The 18,165-nt window shown below is 49.0% G+C and overlaps 1 protein-coding gene across 1 annotated transcript in view; it reads left to right on the top strand.

Annotated features, from left to right (window-relative positions):
* The window catches only part of CCNJL (cyclin J like), a 41,217-nt gene that overhangs the window by 3,511 nt on the left and 19,541 nt on the right, over positions 1 to 18,165 (top strand). Inside the window, exon 3 of the mRNA XM_081136033.1 lies at positions 17,158 to 17,371. Within this exon, the coding sequence (XP_080992159.1) occupies positions 17,158 to 17,371 (214 nt within the window). The remainder of the gene's footprint in view (positions 1 to 17,157; positions 17,372 to 18,165) is intronic.

Here is an 18,165-nt window from a genome sequence, read left to right as displayed (position 1 = left end):
TGGAATTATTTTCTGTTTATTACCTTTCCCCCAGAATATCTGCCCCACAAGAATAGGCCTTGTTCAGTGCCTTATTCAGTGCCTAGAACAGAGCCTCCCCAGTGCGGAATGATGAAATAATGACTCTACCTTCGTTTCCGAGTCTGTAAACTGGAGAGAATGTTTTACAGGCTGTTAGGAGTAAGTGAGAGAACCTAACAGCTGTGTGAGAAGCGTGGCGGGGACATGACAGGTGTCTTTCCACTTACAAGCGAGGCATCTGAGGCCAGCAGCCCCTTTCACGTGCATGGTCAGGGTAAGCTTGGGGTTTGTGACCACCCTCTGAGGTGTTCACAGTTGTGACAGGCAGCCCTTATAAGAAAGACATTGTTATTCCATTGGACCATTATGGGCTTGCAGTGGGATTGAGGGTGGGAAAAGCAGCAATTTGCCAAAAGTTATACACTCGCTGAGATCTGGAACCAGGAGCTAGACCCCATCAGCAAGATCTAACCAGCCCTGATCAGGCATCCTGACTGGTGAGGAGAGAATGTAACCCTTCCTCCACCCATACCCCTCTGGAGAAACCTCTCCCTGTCCTGCCTCTCAGGCTGCCTGTATCCCATGCTCAGCCTTAAACTTCGCCTTCGAGCATCCTTCCTGGCCCTGTTGCTTCCACTGGATCATATGTAGAATCCCTCCTTTGACTCTCCCCCTTCTGTCCTTTCTGCTGGGGCTGGGGGTGCCAGCCAGGACAGGGGAGTCAGTTTTCTTGCCTGTCCCACCTGTGCCCTTGGACTTCTGCATTTCACATGAGGGGAGGAGCGGATCATCAGGCTGGTCGTGACAGTGAGGCTGTCGGTGATGATTTTTTGGTAAGAAGGTATGTGCCCTCGCGAATACTCAGATTAAAACCAAGAGCCACCTTTTTTTATTCCCCCTGGAAAAATGCACACACCAGAGTTTAAAATGAATCGAGTCTCGAGTCCAACAACAGGTTGAGGGCCACCTTCCTTGTCCTTCAAGCCTCTCCCCTCCACCACGGCTCCTGGCCCCAACCTCATGCTCATTTTTCTCACGGTGCTTGTCACCCTGTGTAGTAACTTGTCCTGCCCACTTGACTGTGAGCTCCTTGCAGCCCTGAGGGGTGTCTCAACATTCCCAGACCAGAGTCGGGTGTGGAGAGGGGCCCAAGGGTGTCCACTGCCTCACCCGCTGCAGGTACAGCATTGGGAGAGCGCAGAAGGGAAGGACTAGGCTCAGATGGACCCTCCTGGGGCACATCGAATGGATGTGCAGGAGCACTTCTCAGGGATCCTAGTCAGGTCTTTGGCACGTGCCAGGGGATGCCCCTGCCCTGGCTGGGCAGTGTGTGTGAATGGCTATGATGCTGGCTGTGGTGCCAGGCGCAAGACCAGGTGGGGGCTGCCTCCCTACTCTCTACAGACTTGCATCTTCTCCTCCCGGATAATTCAGGGGAAGGAGAGGAATAGGGGAAGGGGTTAGAAGTGGAATTCCCAAGAGCAGATTTACTGGCATGAACCAAAGTCCAGTGTAAGGATCTTAGAACAAGAACTACCGGTTGAGCCCAGATCACCCTCCCCCAGATTTCTTCCAGGAGGTTCTGCTTTTCTCCTGGAATTTTATCTCCTAATGAGCAGCAGAATAGATAGAATTTGGTCTGTTCTTTTGTTTTATGTCCGTCTGACATATAATTTTCACACTCTGATTAGTAGGAAGTGGTTATGTTAGGAAACAAAGAAAATGTTTAAGGACCCTCATGCTGTGATTTAAGGCTTCTTGAGGATGTGGAAGACTTTCTGCATAGGGGGATTTGGGGATGCTTCAGGGATGGGGGGAATCCTACCCTCCCAAAGCCATGTGACAAGTCCTACGTGGCATGACGTGGTAGGTTTATCTTCCTGGGCCACGGCCGCCTCCTCCCTCAGGTGTTTGCCTTCTCTCAGGACTGGAGCCACGGAAGACCTTTGGGGTCTTCTCGCCCTGCCCCAGATTTGAGATCTGCAGAGATGAATGCGCTTTTCCTACTCCTGTAGCGTAATTCCTTTCACACCTAGAGAACTTGAGCCCTCTGAGACCACATTTCTTAAACCAGTGGACGTATAAAGGACATTTTTACTGACTTGTGACTGGACTTAGTCTTCACCCGAGGATATTTTTTCCTTTGCTTTTCAGAGAGCGTGGAAGGGGGAGAGAGAGAAGAGACATCGGTGTGAAAGAGACACATTGATTGGTTGCCTCCTGCTCTCTCTAACCGGGGCCAGGGATTGAGCCTGCAACCAAGGCACGTGCCCTTGACTGGAATCGAGCCCAAGACCCTTCTGTCTGCTGGTGGATGATCTAACCACTGAGCCAAACCGGCCAGGGCTATGACTGAATTCATACAAAGATCTTCCATAACACCACCAACAAAAAGCGACGTTGAGTGATGATAATGTGAGTGACCGCTGTTTATTGAGCATTTACTGTGTTTCAGGAAATGTGCCAAGCACAGGAATATATATTATCTCACTCACCCTCGGTGCTGGACTTGACCCTGATTTATAGGTGGGGAAACTTCAAGACTGAGAGGGTGTGAGTTTGAACGTACATTTATTTAAAAGAACATCCATTTAAGCAGAGAAGAGAAGCACAAGGCAGGGAACAACCGAGGCTCTGCCATTTGTGACACTGTAGGTCTGTATTTTAGTTTGTGTTACAATGGTCCTACTAGAGCTGGGATCTCCCAAAACCGTCCTGGGAAGCTGCCAGCTGTGGGCTCTGGCCTTGCCGTGGGCATTGGGGAGGGCTGATTGCACGGCTTCCCTTAATTGGTCCTGGTGGGTCCTGGTGCCTCACCTGTGTGCGGTGTGTCTCACCTTGAAGTGATTTGGCCTTTGCTGTCGCCTGTCCCTGGGGTGGACGTGGTGGGCTGTTCTCACCTGCCAGAGTAAGAGGGACACCTCGGGGCCTCCCTCTGTTGCCCGAACTATTAACAGCTGGATGTGGTAGAATCTCATTCCAGCGCCATCCCTTGCCCCTGAGTAAAACCATGTCATTTTCTAGTGGCCTCTGAAGCATGCACAACCTGTATTTCTCCCAACATTAACATTTCTTCTCCTCCGCTTAAATGCCTTGAATTTCCTCCTTGTAAGGCTGAACATGTTTCCTTATAGAAGGTGGTGACCCAGGTCCACACTCAGCTATTTGCCTGGGTCACCCTGCATTGATTTTTCTATTCCCTCCCCCTCCTTTTGGATTTCTGCACCCCTAGGGGCAGTTTTTTGCAAATCATGAGACACGCCCAGCTCTACCCTATAAGAAAGCATTCCAGACACTGGCGACGGCACGTGTCTGCCGAGCTGAGTTCCAGGAATGTGTCATTCAGGCTTTGCAAACCCAAATCCTGGCTTTCACAAGCCCTTGCCTACTGACAGGGCTGCCTTATGCTCGTGGTGCTCAAGTGACCCTAAGCAACTGGCCCTCCAGGGCCCCTGGAGGTGAGGGTGAGGCTTAGTATAAGGAGGCGTTTCTTGCTGTCCAGCCTACAGGGATGATCTGGGCTCGCCCCGGAGGTGGATAGAGAGGATAGGAGATTGGTAAGAAATTGGGTTGGGGGGCTGGAAGAGATGTCGGTCAAGGTGGTGTTCAGCTTGGAGACTCCCCGACCCCCATGCCTCACCTGTATTCTGTAGGAAGCTGGAGACAGAGCTGAATCAGAACTCGGCACCCTGTCTCAAGTCCTCCAGGACTTAGAATACCAAAACGCCCGCGACACTCAGCCCAGACTTGGTCTCAGTGCTTCTTACCTATAGAAGAAGCACGTGACCTGGGAGCCTTCCTTTCATCTGCACACGGGGACAGTGCCCCGTGCTCCACCCTCCTCCAGGTGTCCCAGGAGAAAGGGGGTGTAGGAGCACTCGTCAGCCTCCGGGGCCTCTGAGTTGTGATGTGGGGAAGGGGTTTGGCGGGCACTCTGGTTGGCTGGGGGAACCTGTGCTAAGTGAGGGCAGGACATTAAAGGCTTCAAGCTGGCCCTGTGCCCTTGCCCTTGCCTTGTTCTTTGTCTTCCTAAACCACACAGCACCTTGGGTAAAGGGAGTGCAGCCAGCCATTCTCTACTGTGTCTGAGCACCTGGCAGGAGGCAGTGCCACTGTGATTCTGCTCTTTTCTCTCTTTTTCTTTCCCTTTTTATAAGTTACTATACACACATACATGACAGTGTTTTCTTCCTGGTTTGTTTAGGAAACTGCAAAAGTAAGTACCAGCAAACAGAAGAAAGTAAAATTCCCCCCACAGTCCCACCACTTAGAAGTGATCTCTGCTGGCATTTTGGTATAAGCTCTTTTGTGTATATCATCACAATACATTTTTATTTGGGGTATTTATTTATTTATTTATTTATTTTAGTAAAACTGGAAAGTATCTTGCTCAGAACACTGTGTATTTACAGTATAACTTAATTTTAACTGTATGTACTAAGTAGCTTTCTATGTCAGTAACTATTCTATAGTATCATGGGTAATGTTTGAATGTGTGGATACACTATGATCCCATGAACTCATCTGCTTGTTGGATATTTAAGTGGAGCTGCTTATTATTTTAAATTGAAGTATAATCTATATATAGTGCAATGTGCAGATCTTAAGTATGCATACAGTTTAGAGTGTACAGTGAGTTTTGACAAATGTATACACTCTTGTAACTACCACCATAATCAAGATAGAGAACCTTACCATCAAATGGCTTTGATAGTAGATTTCTTCAGTCGTGGTTCAGATAAGGCCCATGCATTCCATTCTTAAAAACTTATTCTTAAGTCTTTTATACTCTAATAATCTTCCTGCCTCCCATCCCCTTAAAACACTTTTTTTTATCCATTGATTTTTGGAGAAAACAGGTCATTTGTCCTGATGAAGGTCCCCTACCCTTGATTTGGCCTATTATTTCTTCATGGTGCTGTTTAACTTGAGTTCACTAGTAGCAGTTGGTTTATATACATCCGTACTCTGTGGGCTTTTAGCCTGCTTGTTCTCTAGCTGACAGCTCAAGCATCACTTCCTCAGAGGTGCCTTCCCTGAGTCCCAGACAAGGTCAGGGCTGGGCCCCTGGTTATATGTTCTCAGACCACTCTGGGTTATTCCCTTAGCACTCAGCACAATTTTTAATTACTCACTTATAAATGCGATTGTTTCATTTGGATCCAGCTTCCCAGGCCTGTGAGGGGCAGGCCGGCAGGCCTGTGTCTCCGCAGGTCTAAGCATCTGCTGCAGGTGAGCCCCCCCCCCCCTTCAGTATGTACACATCACGGACGCCTTATCTGAGGTCTGTGCGTTACAGCCCACACATCACTTTCCCGGACCTCACTGTTGAAATAGTCTTGCGTGTGGGGTAGGTAGCATGGCTGCCAATAACCCCATCTTTCTGGTAGAGAAACGGCCTCCAAGGGCACAAGGACTTGGCCAGGGTCCCCCTGTTAAGTGGGAGAGCTGGAGCCTTAAAACTTTGCAATGTGCTGCCCTGAGTCTGACTTTGGACAAGCAGAGGACTTGCAGCCAGCCTTGAAGTCGGTGATGGTGTAACATGAACTTCCCCTTCAGCAGGCCGGCGCTCTGAGCGGCTACTGAGGAGGTGAGAAGGCCCGTGGGGGGTGGGGGGTGTTAGGCTGTTGACTCGGAGCTGAAATCTCTTGTTGGTCTCTCCTTTTGTGTTAACTTTCTGTTTTGAAATAATTTCAAACTTACGGAAGAGCGGCCAGCCCGGTACACAGTTGTGAACATTTTAAAACATTTGCCTTACCGTTCTTTCTCCCCATATTTCCCCCTGGAACCGAGTTGCAGACATACCCCATTTTACCTTAATACTTCAGGGTTCATTTTTGCATGGTTACTCTTAAGTCGAGCCATGAATCGGCTTTGGGGGGAATTTTTGTCAAACCACTACCAACATCTTCCCAGGTGTCAGGAGGCCTTTTTTGGAAGGAGGGAGTCAGCCTTCTGGTCGTGACAATCCCTCTGTTTCTCTGCCTCTCCGCCTTCATTTCTTTTTCCTGCTGGTCCTCAGACCACGTTTTGCTCCCTCCTGACAGTAAGTGTTGTGAGCCAGGGCTTATCCAGCCAGTGTCTCCTCGATTTTCAGTCAGTTTCTAATCAATCCAGCCCACATCCCTGTTCATGGAGCAGCACCGACAGCTTCGACATCTACTTCTGACCTGTTAGAAGGAACAAGGGGAGGACTTGGGGGACAGCGTTTAGAAAGTCTGCAGTCGTGTACAGTAATGTCCTAGGCCTTCACACTCACTGACTTGCCCAGAGCAACTTTTAGTCCTGCGAGCTCCACTCATGGTAAGTACGCTCTACAGGTGTACATTTTTAATCCTGTATGCCGTATTTTTTCTGTATCTTTTCTGTATTTAGCTATGTTTAGATACTCAGATACTTACCAGTGTGTTACAGTTGCCTCCAGTGTTCAGTACAGTAACATGCTGTACAGGCTTGTAGCCTAGAGCAATAGGCTGTACATATAGTCTAGGTGCATAATAAGAAATGGAATGATTTTTTATGCCATCTAGGTTGTGTAAGTGTGCTCTATGACATTCACACAATGACGAAATCACCTAAGAACGCGTTTCCCAGAACGTACCCTGTCGTTAAGCGATGCGTGACTGTAAGTGGTGAACAGAACCAAGTTCTCTACCTACACGGAGCTTATAGTCGAGCGTCAGCTGTAAAGCACAGACAGGTGCCCAGCTCCGTGCCCAGGAAGCCTGGTGCAGTAAACCAGCAAGCAGGGAATGTAGTAGGTTCCTCGGACTCCCTCAAGCTGGGTGGTTTAAAACAAAGTTTATTCTGTCGCAGTTCTGGGGGCTAGAAGTTCAAAATCAGTGCCATGCTCCCTTCAAAGGCTCTGGGGGAGGGTCCTTCCTTGCCTCTTTTAGCATGTGGTGGTTGCTGGCAATCCGTGGCATTCCTTGGCTTGTAGCTGCGTCACTCCGTTCTCTGCCTCCATCTTCATGTGGCCGCCTTTCTGTGTCACCTTTGCCTCGTCTTTCCTCTGTATGTCTGCATCTCTGTTTTCTCTTTTTATAGGGACACCAGTCATTGCGTTAGGGCCCAAGCTAATCCATTAGGCCCTCATTTTAACTTGATTGTGTCTGTAAAGATCCTATTTCCAAATAGGGTGACATTCTTAGGTTCAGGGTAGACATGAGCGTTCTTGGTGGGGAGGCACTCTCCAATTCAGTATGGGGGTGGGGGAGGCTTCCGTTTTTTTCAGTAAATTCCCAGGAGACTCCAGTGCCTGTGGTCAACTTACTGCAGTTAAAGGAATCCGGGACCACGGATCAGCAGGGGAAAGGAGTCCCAGCTGGAGCAACTAGTGGGTAGTGGTGGTGGTTGCTTTACTGACCTGTTTTGGGCTGCATATTAGCATCAGGGTGCCCAGGAGAAGCCATCAGAAGGAATCTGGAAATTGGGGATGGGAGTCGGAAGTGTGGGATAAAGGGCTTATGAGGCCACAGCTTAGGAATGGTGACCCAGGAGGAAAGGAGGGAAGATCCAAGGGGTGGACCTGTTCTAGAAAAACAGCATGGAAGGGGCATATGGAAGGTGACCCCTGCCCTAGACAACAGAAGGCATGGGAGAGAATGAGGGGCCCGCCTGGCCGAGGAGTTGCGGATGGGGTCATATTAGGGAGTTGCTGAAGTAAAGGGTGGGGAGGGTTATAAAAAGGCCACAAGTGTTGTCCATGGAGGTGTTGGAAGGGCTCAGTGGCGTGGGTGGGAGGGGGACCACAGTGGGGTGGGCAGACACGTCTTTGGCCACAGTTGGATGCCAGGCAGAGCCTCTGGCTCCTGGGAATGAGGAGGTGTGTCTGGAGCCAGCCCCCCATGCCATTTTCTGAGTTTGGGGGGCTGGTGAGAGATTTGGTTGGTGGCCCGGGATGACCTTTCTCTGTCTACTGAAAGGAAGCTACAGGCCGGACGTCAGCAGGAAGGGATGTCCCTGGCATTTTTGGCTTTCTGTTGAAATAGTAGCCCACACAGATGTCGATTCTTTACTGAAAATGCCTCTTCGGGTTTATGAAGCAACAGGGCGCAGAAGGGAAGGGGAGTGATCCTCCGGCCTCGCAGGGCCTCCCAGGTCGGCCTCCTGTAGCCTCTGAACAACCAACCTACCCCCTCCCCTTTCTTTTTCCCTTTCAGTTTGCAAGTCTCCACTTCCTGTTGGTCACCTCGGTTACCCCATGGTGTGTCTTCATGTCTTGCTACGCTTTGTTCTCAGGCAGACTCAACCCCAGGAGCTGTTTCCCAAGCAGCTGGCTCGGTGCCTGGAGGCCCAGCCTCCCTCGGGAGGCAGTGGTGGGCAGCAGTGAGGATGAGCATGGCTATGGTGGGATGCGCAGAGGCGAGCAGAGTGGTTTTCTTTTGGTGGCTGGTATGGGAGAGCAGCTCAGCTCTGCTCTGCACCTTGGGCCGTTTATAAAGTGGTTGTCACGCTCAAAGCAGGGTCACACCCCTGGCCCGGCCAGCTTCTCTGATGTCCAAGTCCAGGATTTGCCACCAGCCTGCAATGTGACCTTGGCCATTGCACTTCTGTGCCTTGGTTTCCTCGATACTGGTGCTACTGCTACTTGGGCCCACCTTGAAAGGGTGTGTGTTGGGGTGGAGAGCCCAAATTGAGTCACAGCTGTGAGGGGTGATAGTTCCATGAGAGGGAAAAGTGTGTGTATTTGTGTGTGAGTGCGCGCGCACGCAGAGAAACAAGACTGGAAGGGCAGATACCAAAACATGTACATACTCTTATCTCCTTCTGGTGGGATTGCTGGTGATTTTAATGTTCTTCATACTCATCTGTATTTTCTAAAATTTCTATAGTGATCAGACATTTTATAATTGGTTCACTATAACATTATTTTAGAAGGAAAAAACAAACCTAAACTATCGTGTGTGTTAAGAGCACAGAGTCAAACCCAGATTTAGATCCATCATTTATTAACCTGGTGCCTTTAAGAAGGTTGCTTAGCCTCTCTGAACCGTCTTTGTCAGGGATACTGGAAGGCTGACAATCCCCACGTCGTGGGCCTGTTGGAAGATGAGAAGACAAAATGCATGAAACACTGTGTCTGGCAAAAATATATATATATACACATACACACACACACACACACACACTTTCAGATTATGCAGATGTATAAAGTAGAAGGTTATATAAGGTTTCATCATAATGAGCAATTCCAAATACTCATGAAGACCAGAGGGGAGGTACAGGAAGCTCAGGGAGCTGAATTCCAAAGGAAGGAGAAAGCTTTGTCAGTCTACCCAATAGAATCAGAGGGTTATTAAGGAGGAAGCAGGTCAGTGTTTACAGAGACTTGGGAGCTTCCAAAATTATAAATACATATATTTTATATATATATACACACACACACACATATATATATGTATATATACAATTACACATAAAAGAGAGGGCAGCCGTGAGGGATTTAACCTTGGGCCCAGTCCCTGGACACCAGCCCCCCAACAGGGCCCTCAGTACTGGGATGCCTGGGGCTTCGGGGAACTGGCATCTCCAGCCTCTCCTGCCTCTCCTCGGTTCCTGCTGTGTGGAAATTCTTACCAGGGCAGTTCTGCGGGTGGAAGCTGTGGTTTTTACTCAGAGAGCTTTTCCGTGAATCTCTCAGTTTTAGAATCATTGAATTATCAGACTTTGAGCCAGGGATTTTTGCGAGTTTCACCATGCAGATGCCCTGGGGCTCAATTTTCCCCAATGCACCAGTACCCAGCTGCCAGCACCGTAATGCACCGTTTTCCAGAACAGACTCTCTGGGATGTTCTTACTCTGTCCTCCAAAAGGGGTGTGGTGGTCATTGTGGATGGATAAATTTAACCTAGAGTTCCTCAAAACTCTGTAAGTCTTTTTTCCTGAACAAATGTTTCAGGGCCTCTAATGGGCTAATATATGTTTCTTTTTAGGAAGGAGCGATGTAGTATGCAGTGTTTCCCAAACTAATGGCCCACAGAACCCTTTTCTTTACAGAGTGTATCTTGGGACTGGAGTTTCCCAATAGAACATACATTGGGAAATGTTCCGTTTTAAATGACTGAGTATAGAGTTCATAATTCATAATTCTTGAAGCTCCCAGTCCTCTGTAAACACTGACCTGTTTCTTCCTTAGTGATTCTCTGATGCTATTGGGTAGACTGAGGCACATGCCACCCCAAGGCAAGGACAAGCTTTCTCCTTCCCCTGGAATTCAGCTCCCCGAGCTTCCTGTACCTCCCTTCTGGTCTTCATGAGTATTCAGAATGACTCACTATGATTATTAGTTTTATTCAACCTAAGATTAGGAGCAAATCATTTTTTCTTACCTTTTCAGGTATTTGCCATTCCCCAAATTTGGAGGCTTTGGTAATTATTGAGCATTTCTTTTGTGTCAGGTATTGAGGTCACAGAGATGAACAAAATAAACCTAGTCCCTGCTCTTGTGATGTTTATTGTCAAGGGGTGAAGAACAGTAAAGCAGATGGATGGATGGATGGATGGATGATGGATGGATGGAGGATGGATAGGTGGATGGATGAAAAATCCTTGATGCTTGGGGAGTGTCTGATAAGGGCATGACCAAGAAACACTCTTTTCAGAAGTGACTTTTTTTTTTTTTTTTTTAAATATATCTTTATTGATTTCAGAGAGAGGAAGAGAGAGGGGGAGAGAGAGAGAGAGAAACATCAATGATGAGAAAGTCATTGATCGGCTGCCTCCTGCATGCCGCGCACTGGGGATCGAGCCCGCAACCCGGGCATGTGCCCTGACTGGGAATCGAACCTTGATCTCCTGGATCCTAGGTCAATGCTCAGTCACTGAGCCACGCCCAGCCGGGCCCAGAAGTGACTTTTAAGCTGAAGGAAGAGTGGGTTAATAGTGAGGTAATTAGAAAATAACACAGTGCAGGACACCAAGGGTTAAAATGAAGACTTCCCTTCCTCCCCTAATATGACTAACCAGGGGTGACTGACTGGCTGAACTTTTACAGTGCACGTGACCTTCAAACTCTGAGGTTAGCCTCAAAAGGCCAGCAGAGCCCATGTGTGAAGAGCATACGCTGAATTTTTTTCCCCTATCTGTCCTACAGCAGTGACAGGCCAGGGTCCTTGCCCAGCAGTCGTAGCTGTGGACTCGGGGTCTTTTTAACTGCACTTGGGCTGGCCTGGCCCATACTCCCAGGCACATCTGAGCCCAGCACAGTTGTGGAGTGTTTGCCACCTCTGCCAAGGTCAAACTGCACGGGGAGGGTCAATGGAGAGGAGACACTCATCTGGTATCTTTGGAAGCAGGTCCAGGCAGCCCCACCCCCTCTGTCTGTAGCTGGGTTTGGGGTTTCATGTGGGTCATGATTCACTTGTCCTTTCTCAGAATGCTTTCCCTCTCAGACCACCCTCTTTTCTTCTCTGGAACTCCCAGGAAGAGATCTTGGAGAGCAACAAGAGTGGTTTCTAAAGGACTCTAGCCTGTCTTGACTCCCACCACCTTCCTTTCCCCCAGAATGGCTCCTCTGGTCCCTGGAATGCCAGGCTTTTCCTCTCGGGACAGTTTCCCCCACTCTGTTGGTTACCCCAGGGAAAGATGCAGGGCTAGGTAAGGGACACCTGGCGGGGGAGAGGGCATAGCAGGCCACAGACAGAGGGAGGATCCCCCAGTTGGTGTTTACTCCAGTCACACCTGTGTTCATCACGCAAGGACACTCCACTCAGATATTCAGCAGCCCGAACTGTGTGCCGGTGCGAGGATACAGCCAGGCCCCGGCGAGAGAAGGGGAGGTCACATTCTGGGGAGTGGGGAGGACAGTTAATAAACAAGCAAACACTTCAGTCAACAGTAATTGCTTACTATGGGACCATATAGGGTGCTGATGAGTGGCCTGAGCAGAGACCCAAAGGAAGAGAAACGGCCCAGATGTCTAAAATGGGGGTCTGGTGAAGTCATGGCACAGCCTCGCAGTGAAACGCTAGGCAGCTGTTGAAAACGTCATTCTGATGTGTCTGAATTGGACATGGGACACCTTCGTAGTTTAGGACCCCATCTTGTAAACGTTTGCCCAGAGAAACATCTGAGGAATCCACATAAAACTTAATAGTACTTCTCTCTGCATGAGGGACTATAAGTGATATTTGTTATTTACTAGTTTTGAAAATTTGCCAGTGAACACATAATTTATAATTAGTAAAAAGAAAAAAATTAAAGAAATTATATACTCAGTAAAATTAATAAAATAATATAGTCACAAATAAGTTATATTAAAACAAAGTTAATACAAAAAAATAAGAAAAAGACTACTTCTGGGTGAGACCTAGGCATCTTGTGAGGATAACATGGGATATTCAACACAGTGCTGGCATGGGGTTGTTATTAAAGGGTTAATCTTGTGACAGTGACGATGTGGGGTTGAAGGGAATCTCAGGGATACATTCTGAGTTGGGCCTTAATACAGTGCTTATCTAGTCCCTCTCTGTTTTTTTCCTTTCGAACAGAAACACAGTAATTGAAATAATAAAGAGGTTATACAGTGAATGTTTTTTTTAAAAATCCAGACATTGTTGAAAAGCATGAAAGTAAAAATCACATGAGGTCCCAGTGCTCTGAGATAACCAACGTTAACATTCCAGAGCATATCTAATAGTTTTTTCTAGCCTATTATTATTTTTAAAAATGAAGTAAACAACTGAGATAACAAAAGCAGGTTGTTGTAAGATGGATCTCCCCCCCCCCCCCAAACTCCATCAAGGCCATCTGTCCCTATGCCCTGCCTGGTCATCTCACCTGAGAGCACATGCTCTCCTATGTGACTCAGGTGATAAAGGGCCAGCAGCCTGAGAGGGAAGTCTGGAAGCCTCTGTCCGCCCCTCCACCCCTCTTCATCTGTACCTTCCCCAAAGCCTTTCTGCTGGCCACACTGAAGCTGTCCCTGCTGAGAGGAAGGTCACCTGCCTAGAGGAAGGTCACCCTGCCTGGCCGGTTCCTGCCTCCTTTCCGCCCACTGGCTGCTGAGTGCCTGCCAAGTGCCTGCCTAATCCTGGAGAGCTTTACAGGCCGCCCGCCTGCTTGGGCTGCTCTTTTGTTTCTGGAATCCAGGCTGCTCAGCAGAAGGGGCTGCTTCATGCACCAGACACTGTGGCCTTCAAGCTGACTCAGGTCAAGAGTGCTTTGGGGGGAATGCAGCTCCTTAGAGCAAAGCCCTTGTCATGAATGCCTTTCCCCTAATTGGGTTAGGGAAGTAATCAGCCAAACTCTCCAACGAAACGGGGCCAGCACGCTGGCGTCCTACATTGTTGTTCATTTGCCAAAGAATCGCCCCCTAAGCACCGGGAAGAAGCCGAGGCTCGGAGCTCCGGATTCTGTTTGGCTTGGGAGCTCTGTGGAGGGGATAGGCAGGGTTCCTGTCCTGCAAAGGTCTCCAGGCCCAGCTCTACACCCTCAGGTAGAAAGGTTGGTTCCACTGTACAAAGGGGGTCCCTCTGAGAGCCCAACAGAGGCAAAAAGCTTACCTCATGTGAGGTTGTATTGCCCAGCTTGCGGGAAAGGCCACTAATGCTTGCTGAATGCTCCCAAATACTTCACATTTATGGCAGCATGGCCCCCATTTTTCAGATGAGGACACTGGGATTTAGAATCCACATGCCTGACTCCAGTATCTGCCAAGCTGCTCCCCCATGTGTTGGGGGAGGAATGTATTTGGTACAAGAAGGGATGTCCTGTATTCCTTTTTTTCTTTTAGTAGACTTCGTTTTTTAAGCAGTTTTAGGTTCACAGCAGTATTGAGCAGAAGTTAGAGATTTCCCTTACACCCCCTGCCCCCACACCTACAAAGCTCCCCCCATTATCACCGTCCCCCACCAGAGTGGTACCTGTTACAATCGATGAACCTATGTTGACACATCACTGTTACCCAAAGTCCATAGTTTACATTAGGGTTCGCTGTTGCTGTTGTACATTCTGTGGGTCTGGACAAATGACATGTACCCACCATTATAGTATCATTCAGGGAGGTATCACTCCCTAAAATCCCTCTGTGCTCTGCCTGTTTACCCTCCCTCTCTAACCCCTGGCAACCACGGATATTTTTACTGTCTCCATAGTTTCTCCCTTCTAGAATGTCCTAGTCGGGATCACAGTGTATGTAACCTTTTCGGATTGGCTTCTTTCACTTGGGAACATGCATTTACGTTTCCTTTATGCCTTTTCATGGCTATTCATTCTTTTTTCCTTGTGCCAGTATTTTCTGAGCACCTGCTTCTGTGCAGGCACATCCCGGGCACTGGGCAAGTGGCGTAGGCAACACAAGCATGGCCCCCGCGCCCCGGAGCTGGAGTGTAGCAGGGAGAGACAAATAAGTAACTGAATACTTGACCACGGAGACCCGCGTGCTAAGAGGGAGAACGAGGGGCTCTGATTTGGAAGATGGGGGGTCGAAAAGCCTCTCTTAGGAAGGACGTTTACTCCAGCACCTGAGGGACGAGTGGAACCGGGGATGAAGTGCATCACAGGCGGCTGCCTGGCTCTCAGAATCCTGCTTATCTTTGAGACGAGCCTTTTCCAGGAAGCCCTACCTGCTGACTCCCTGACGTGCATTGTCGCCCCTTCCAGGGGCCCATAACTTTTCCTTTTATGCACCAGTGGCTTCCTGTGAGAATCTGCTCAAGCCAGTGGACCCTTTTCCCGGGAGGTGTACGGAGGGAAGACCGACAGTGTGTTGCTTTGAGGTCTGTTCTCCCAGTTGGCACAAAGGGAAATCCAGAAGGAGTTAAGCCCGGCTGAGTTGAGCAGGGAGGGGCGTCAGGATGTTGCGTGTCTGACGTATGTTTTGGGGCTTTGAACTGTCTTCATGAGGACAGTGCAGCTGGGCCAAAGTTCACTTGGCTAATTTCCAGTAGCTGCCGGGACAGAGCCCAGGGATCTGTGATTGTGTTGCTTCTTGTCAAGAGCCTTAAAGTCTTAGGGCTTAGAGGAAATACGCCAGTAGCCTGCAAGCTAGTGGGGGCTGCTGGAGGGTGGGGAGGTGGACCGTTGTTATAGGGAGCTGCAGCCCCACATTGGTGGCTGCTACTAGCTGTCTGGCTGTAACCCAGGAGGAGGCTGGGGGAGAGATCATCATGCGTGGCCACTCTGTCCTTGTGGATGCCCTGCTCTGAACCCTTCAGTGGCTCCCTATTGCCCTCAGGATAGAACAGATATCTTAGCAGGACTGACAAGCTGGGGCCCTGCCCACTCTCCTGGCCAGCTTGGTCCAGGCATGCCCCAGCCGTCTGGTTGTTAAAGCACTCTAGATTCCCAGATGGGACGCCTGTGTGGCTTTGCAGGTGCTGTTTGTCCTGCTGAGCATTCTTTCCTTCCTGCATCTTCAACAGTCAAGTCTTAGACGTCCTTCCAAAACTTGGCTAGATAGAGCTCTTTTCCTTGAAGTCCCCCCTGACTCGCCGCTCTCTACAGCTCGCCACGCCTTCCTCAGTGCGCCCAGGGCACTCTGTACTCACCACTGCACGGCAGTCCTCCTTTCCTCCCTTCCCCCCTCCCTCCTTTCATTTCCTCACCGGTAGTTATTGGGTACCTGGGCACCTGGCCGTGTTTTAGTCACACTAGGGTGATGGGAAAACAAGGATGAGACCCCCACCCTCAAGGAGTTTAAAGTCCCATGTTGCCGAATAAACTTACAAATAATGAAGATGAAGAACACACAAGGGAGTCAACCCACGGAAGGGGAGAAAATGTTTGGAAATCATGTATTAATCAGAAGTTAAGCTGGGGGTAAAAGCTCTTCTCCAGGATAAAAAAATAAATGAATGAATAAATAAAAGGTTGAGGGGAAAAAAAGATACACCAGAAGGCTTCCAGCCTCAGATCTGTCACTAGTTAAGGAAAGCCTGCAGGAGGAGGGGAGTGTTGCTATAAGACTATTTCAGACTCTGGTTCTTCCTATGCAAACATAAGGAGAGGAACTAATTTATTCAGGCTCTGAGCACTTTTCCATAGCAAAGCTCTGGGGCTCCCGAAAAAGCTGTGCCCTGGCCTCAGGCTCTCTGGGGGAGGCAGCCAGAAGAGGAAAGATCTCACCCAGCATGATATCTCAACCCCAGCTTCTCTTTCCCAGGGCAGACCTCCCAGCCCTCAGAGGACATAGGGGACTCCCACAGTGGTCAAAGCTTTCCTTCTTAGGATTGATCAGTTTGAAATTCTGTAATTGTCTTACTTGGTCACCATCTCTCCTGCTGCGCCCTAAATGCCTTGCGAGTGAGTGGATGGTGTGTCCATGTTATTTTCTCCTAACAGCTTTACTGAGATATTCACATACCATAAAAATCACCCTTTTAAAGTATACAGTTCAGGGCTTTTTTGTGTATGAGTATTTGGGAGTTCTTTGTACTATTATTTTAACAACTGTTTTACATTGAATTTTTATTCATTTATTTTTATTTTTTTAAAATATATCTTTATTGATTTCCAAGAGAGGAAAGGAGAGGGAGATAGAAACATTAATAATGAGAGATTCATTGATCGGCTGCCTCCTGCATGCCCCCAACTGGGGATCTGAGCCCGCAACCCGGGCATGTGCCCTGACTGGGAATCGAACCCCAATTGTCTGGATCCCAGGTCAACGCTCAACTGCTGAGCCACGCCCTTCCAGGCTACATTGAATTTTTAAAAAGTTGTGTCACAGTCCCAGCCGCAGAGGGAATTAAGCCTTGGACCCTGAGAGATAACTGTGCTGGGTGCTTCATGTCCATCTTTCATTTTACCCTCAGCTGCTGAGGAGGAAACGGATGAAGGCAGGTGGCCAGGGGGCACACCTTGGATGTGCGTCTCCTACATTCTGTGTATATCCAATAGTCAGCCTTTTCCTGGGAATGAAGCCGATTGTCCCCTTCACCTGCCCCTGTCATCGTGACGTTCCCTGACACTTTCTGAGCCTGAGCTCGGTGAGGGTGCACGGGACATGGTCCAGGAGTTTCTGGAATAGAGGGGCTGCCATCCTGGGACCCCAAGGAAAGTGAACAGCATAGGTATGGAGGGAATCGGTGCCCCCTTACCATCCAGCAGGCAGGCTCCCACCTCTTGCCTTTCTGGGGCATCCGAGGCTCTCGGGAGGCGGCCCTGACCCCCCTTCTGCCCTGCCTGTTCCAGGAACTGAAGCTGCCTGCCTTCCGAGCCCACTCCCCGCTCCTGAAGAGCCGCAGGTTCTTTGTGGACATCCTGACCCTGCTGAGCAGCCACTGCCAGCTCTGCCCCGCGGCCCGGCACCTGGCCGTCTACCTGCTGGACCACTTTCTGGATCGCTATAACATCACCACCTCCAAGCAGCTGTACGCCGTGGCCGTCTCCTGCCTCCTGCTCGCAAGTACGTGGAAACCGCCTCCTCCCCGAGGCTGCCGCCTCCCCCGGGAGCCTGGGTGCCCCCAGATCTTTGTCCATTTCCACGTCTGCACGTCTTCTGTGCTCATCCTTAACTGAGTGGGAACTAATATTATTAGTGATAATCAGCATTTTCTTTAGCATCTGTAATGTACCAGGCTAAGTAAGTGATAAGGATTTTAGCATCTTGAACTTTTAAAAAAAAAAATTTTTTTTTAATCCTCCCTCAAAGATGCTGGGTTTTTATTGATTTTAGAGAGAAAGGAAGGAGAGAGAGATCAGTTGTCTCCCGTATGTGCTTGGATCAGTTGGATCAGTTGGATCAGTTGTCTCCCGTATGTGCTTCAACTGGGGATCAAACCCACAACCTTTTGGTGTACAGGATGGCGCTCCAACCAACCGAGCCACCCGGCCAGGGCATTGCATCATGGACTTTTAATTAACACCCACTTCCCCACTAAACAGTGAGTTTCAGGGAGGGAAAGGAGCCTGAAACATAGTCAGACTTTAAAAAAATATATGTATGGGATAAATGAAATTAGTGGAGCAAGAGTTTCTTTAGAGCTGGGCTTCCACACTTCACCTCGTTGCCATTACTGCAGGGAAGCGGAGTGTCCCACAGTGGCCAGCGGCCAGCATGACATTTCCTCACATTTAGTATTTTCTCCTTAAAATCCATTCAGATGTTACAGTCTCCACCACCATAGGTTATTGTCCTGTTTTATTTTATGGGCACCGCTCCCACCCTCGAGTCCTGGTGATGCTATAAGAAGACAGCAC

The sequence above is a fragment of the Miniopterus schreibersii genome, assembly GCF_964146895.1.
Source record: "Miniopterus schreibersii genome assembly, chromosome: 4".
Taxonomy (NCBI): Eukaryota; Metazoa; Chordata; class Mammalia; order Chiroptera; family Miniopteridae; genus Miniopterus; species Miniopterus schreibersii.
The sequence above is the reverse complement of the archived record's forward strand: the minus strand, read 5'-3'. Positions and strand labels throughout refer to the sequence as shown.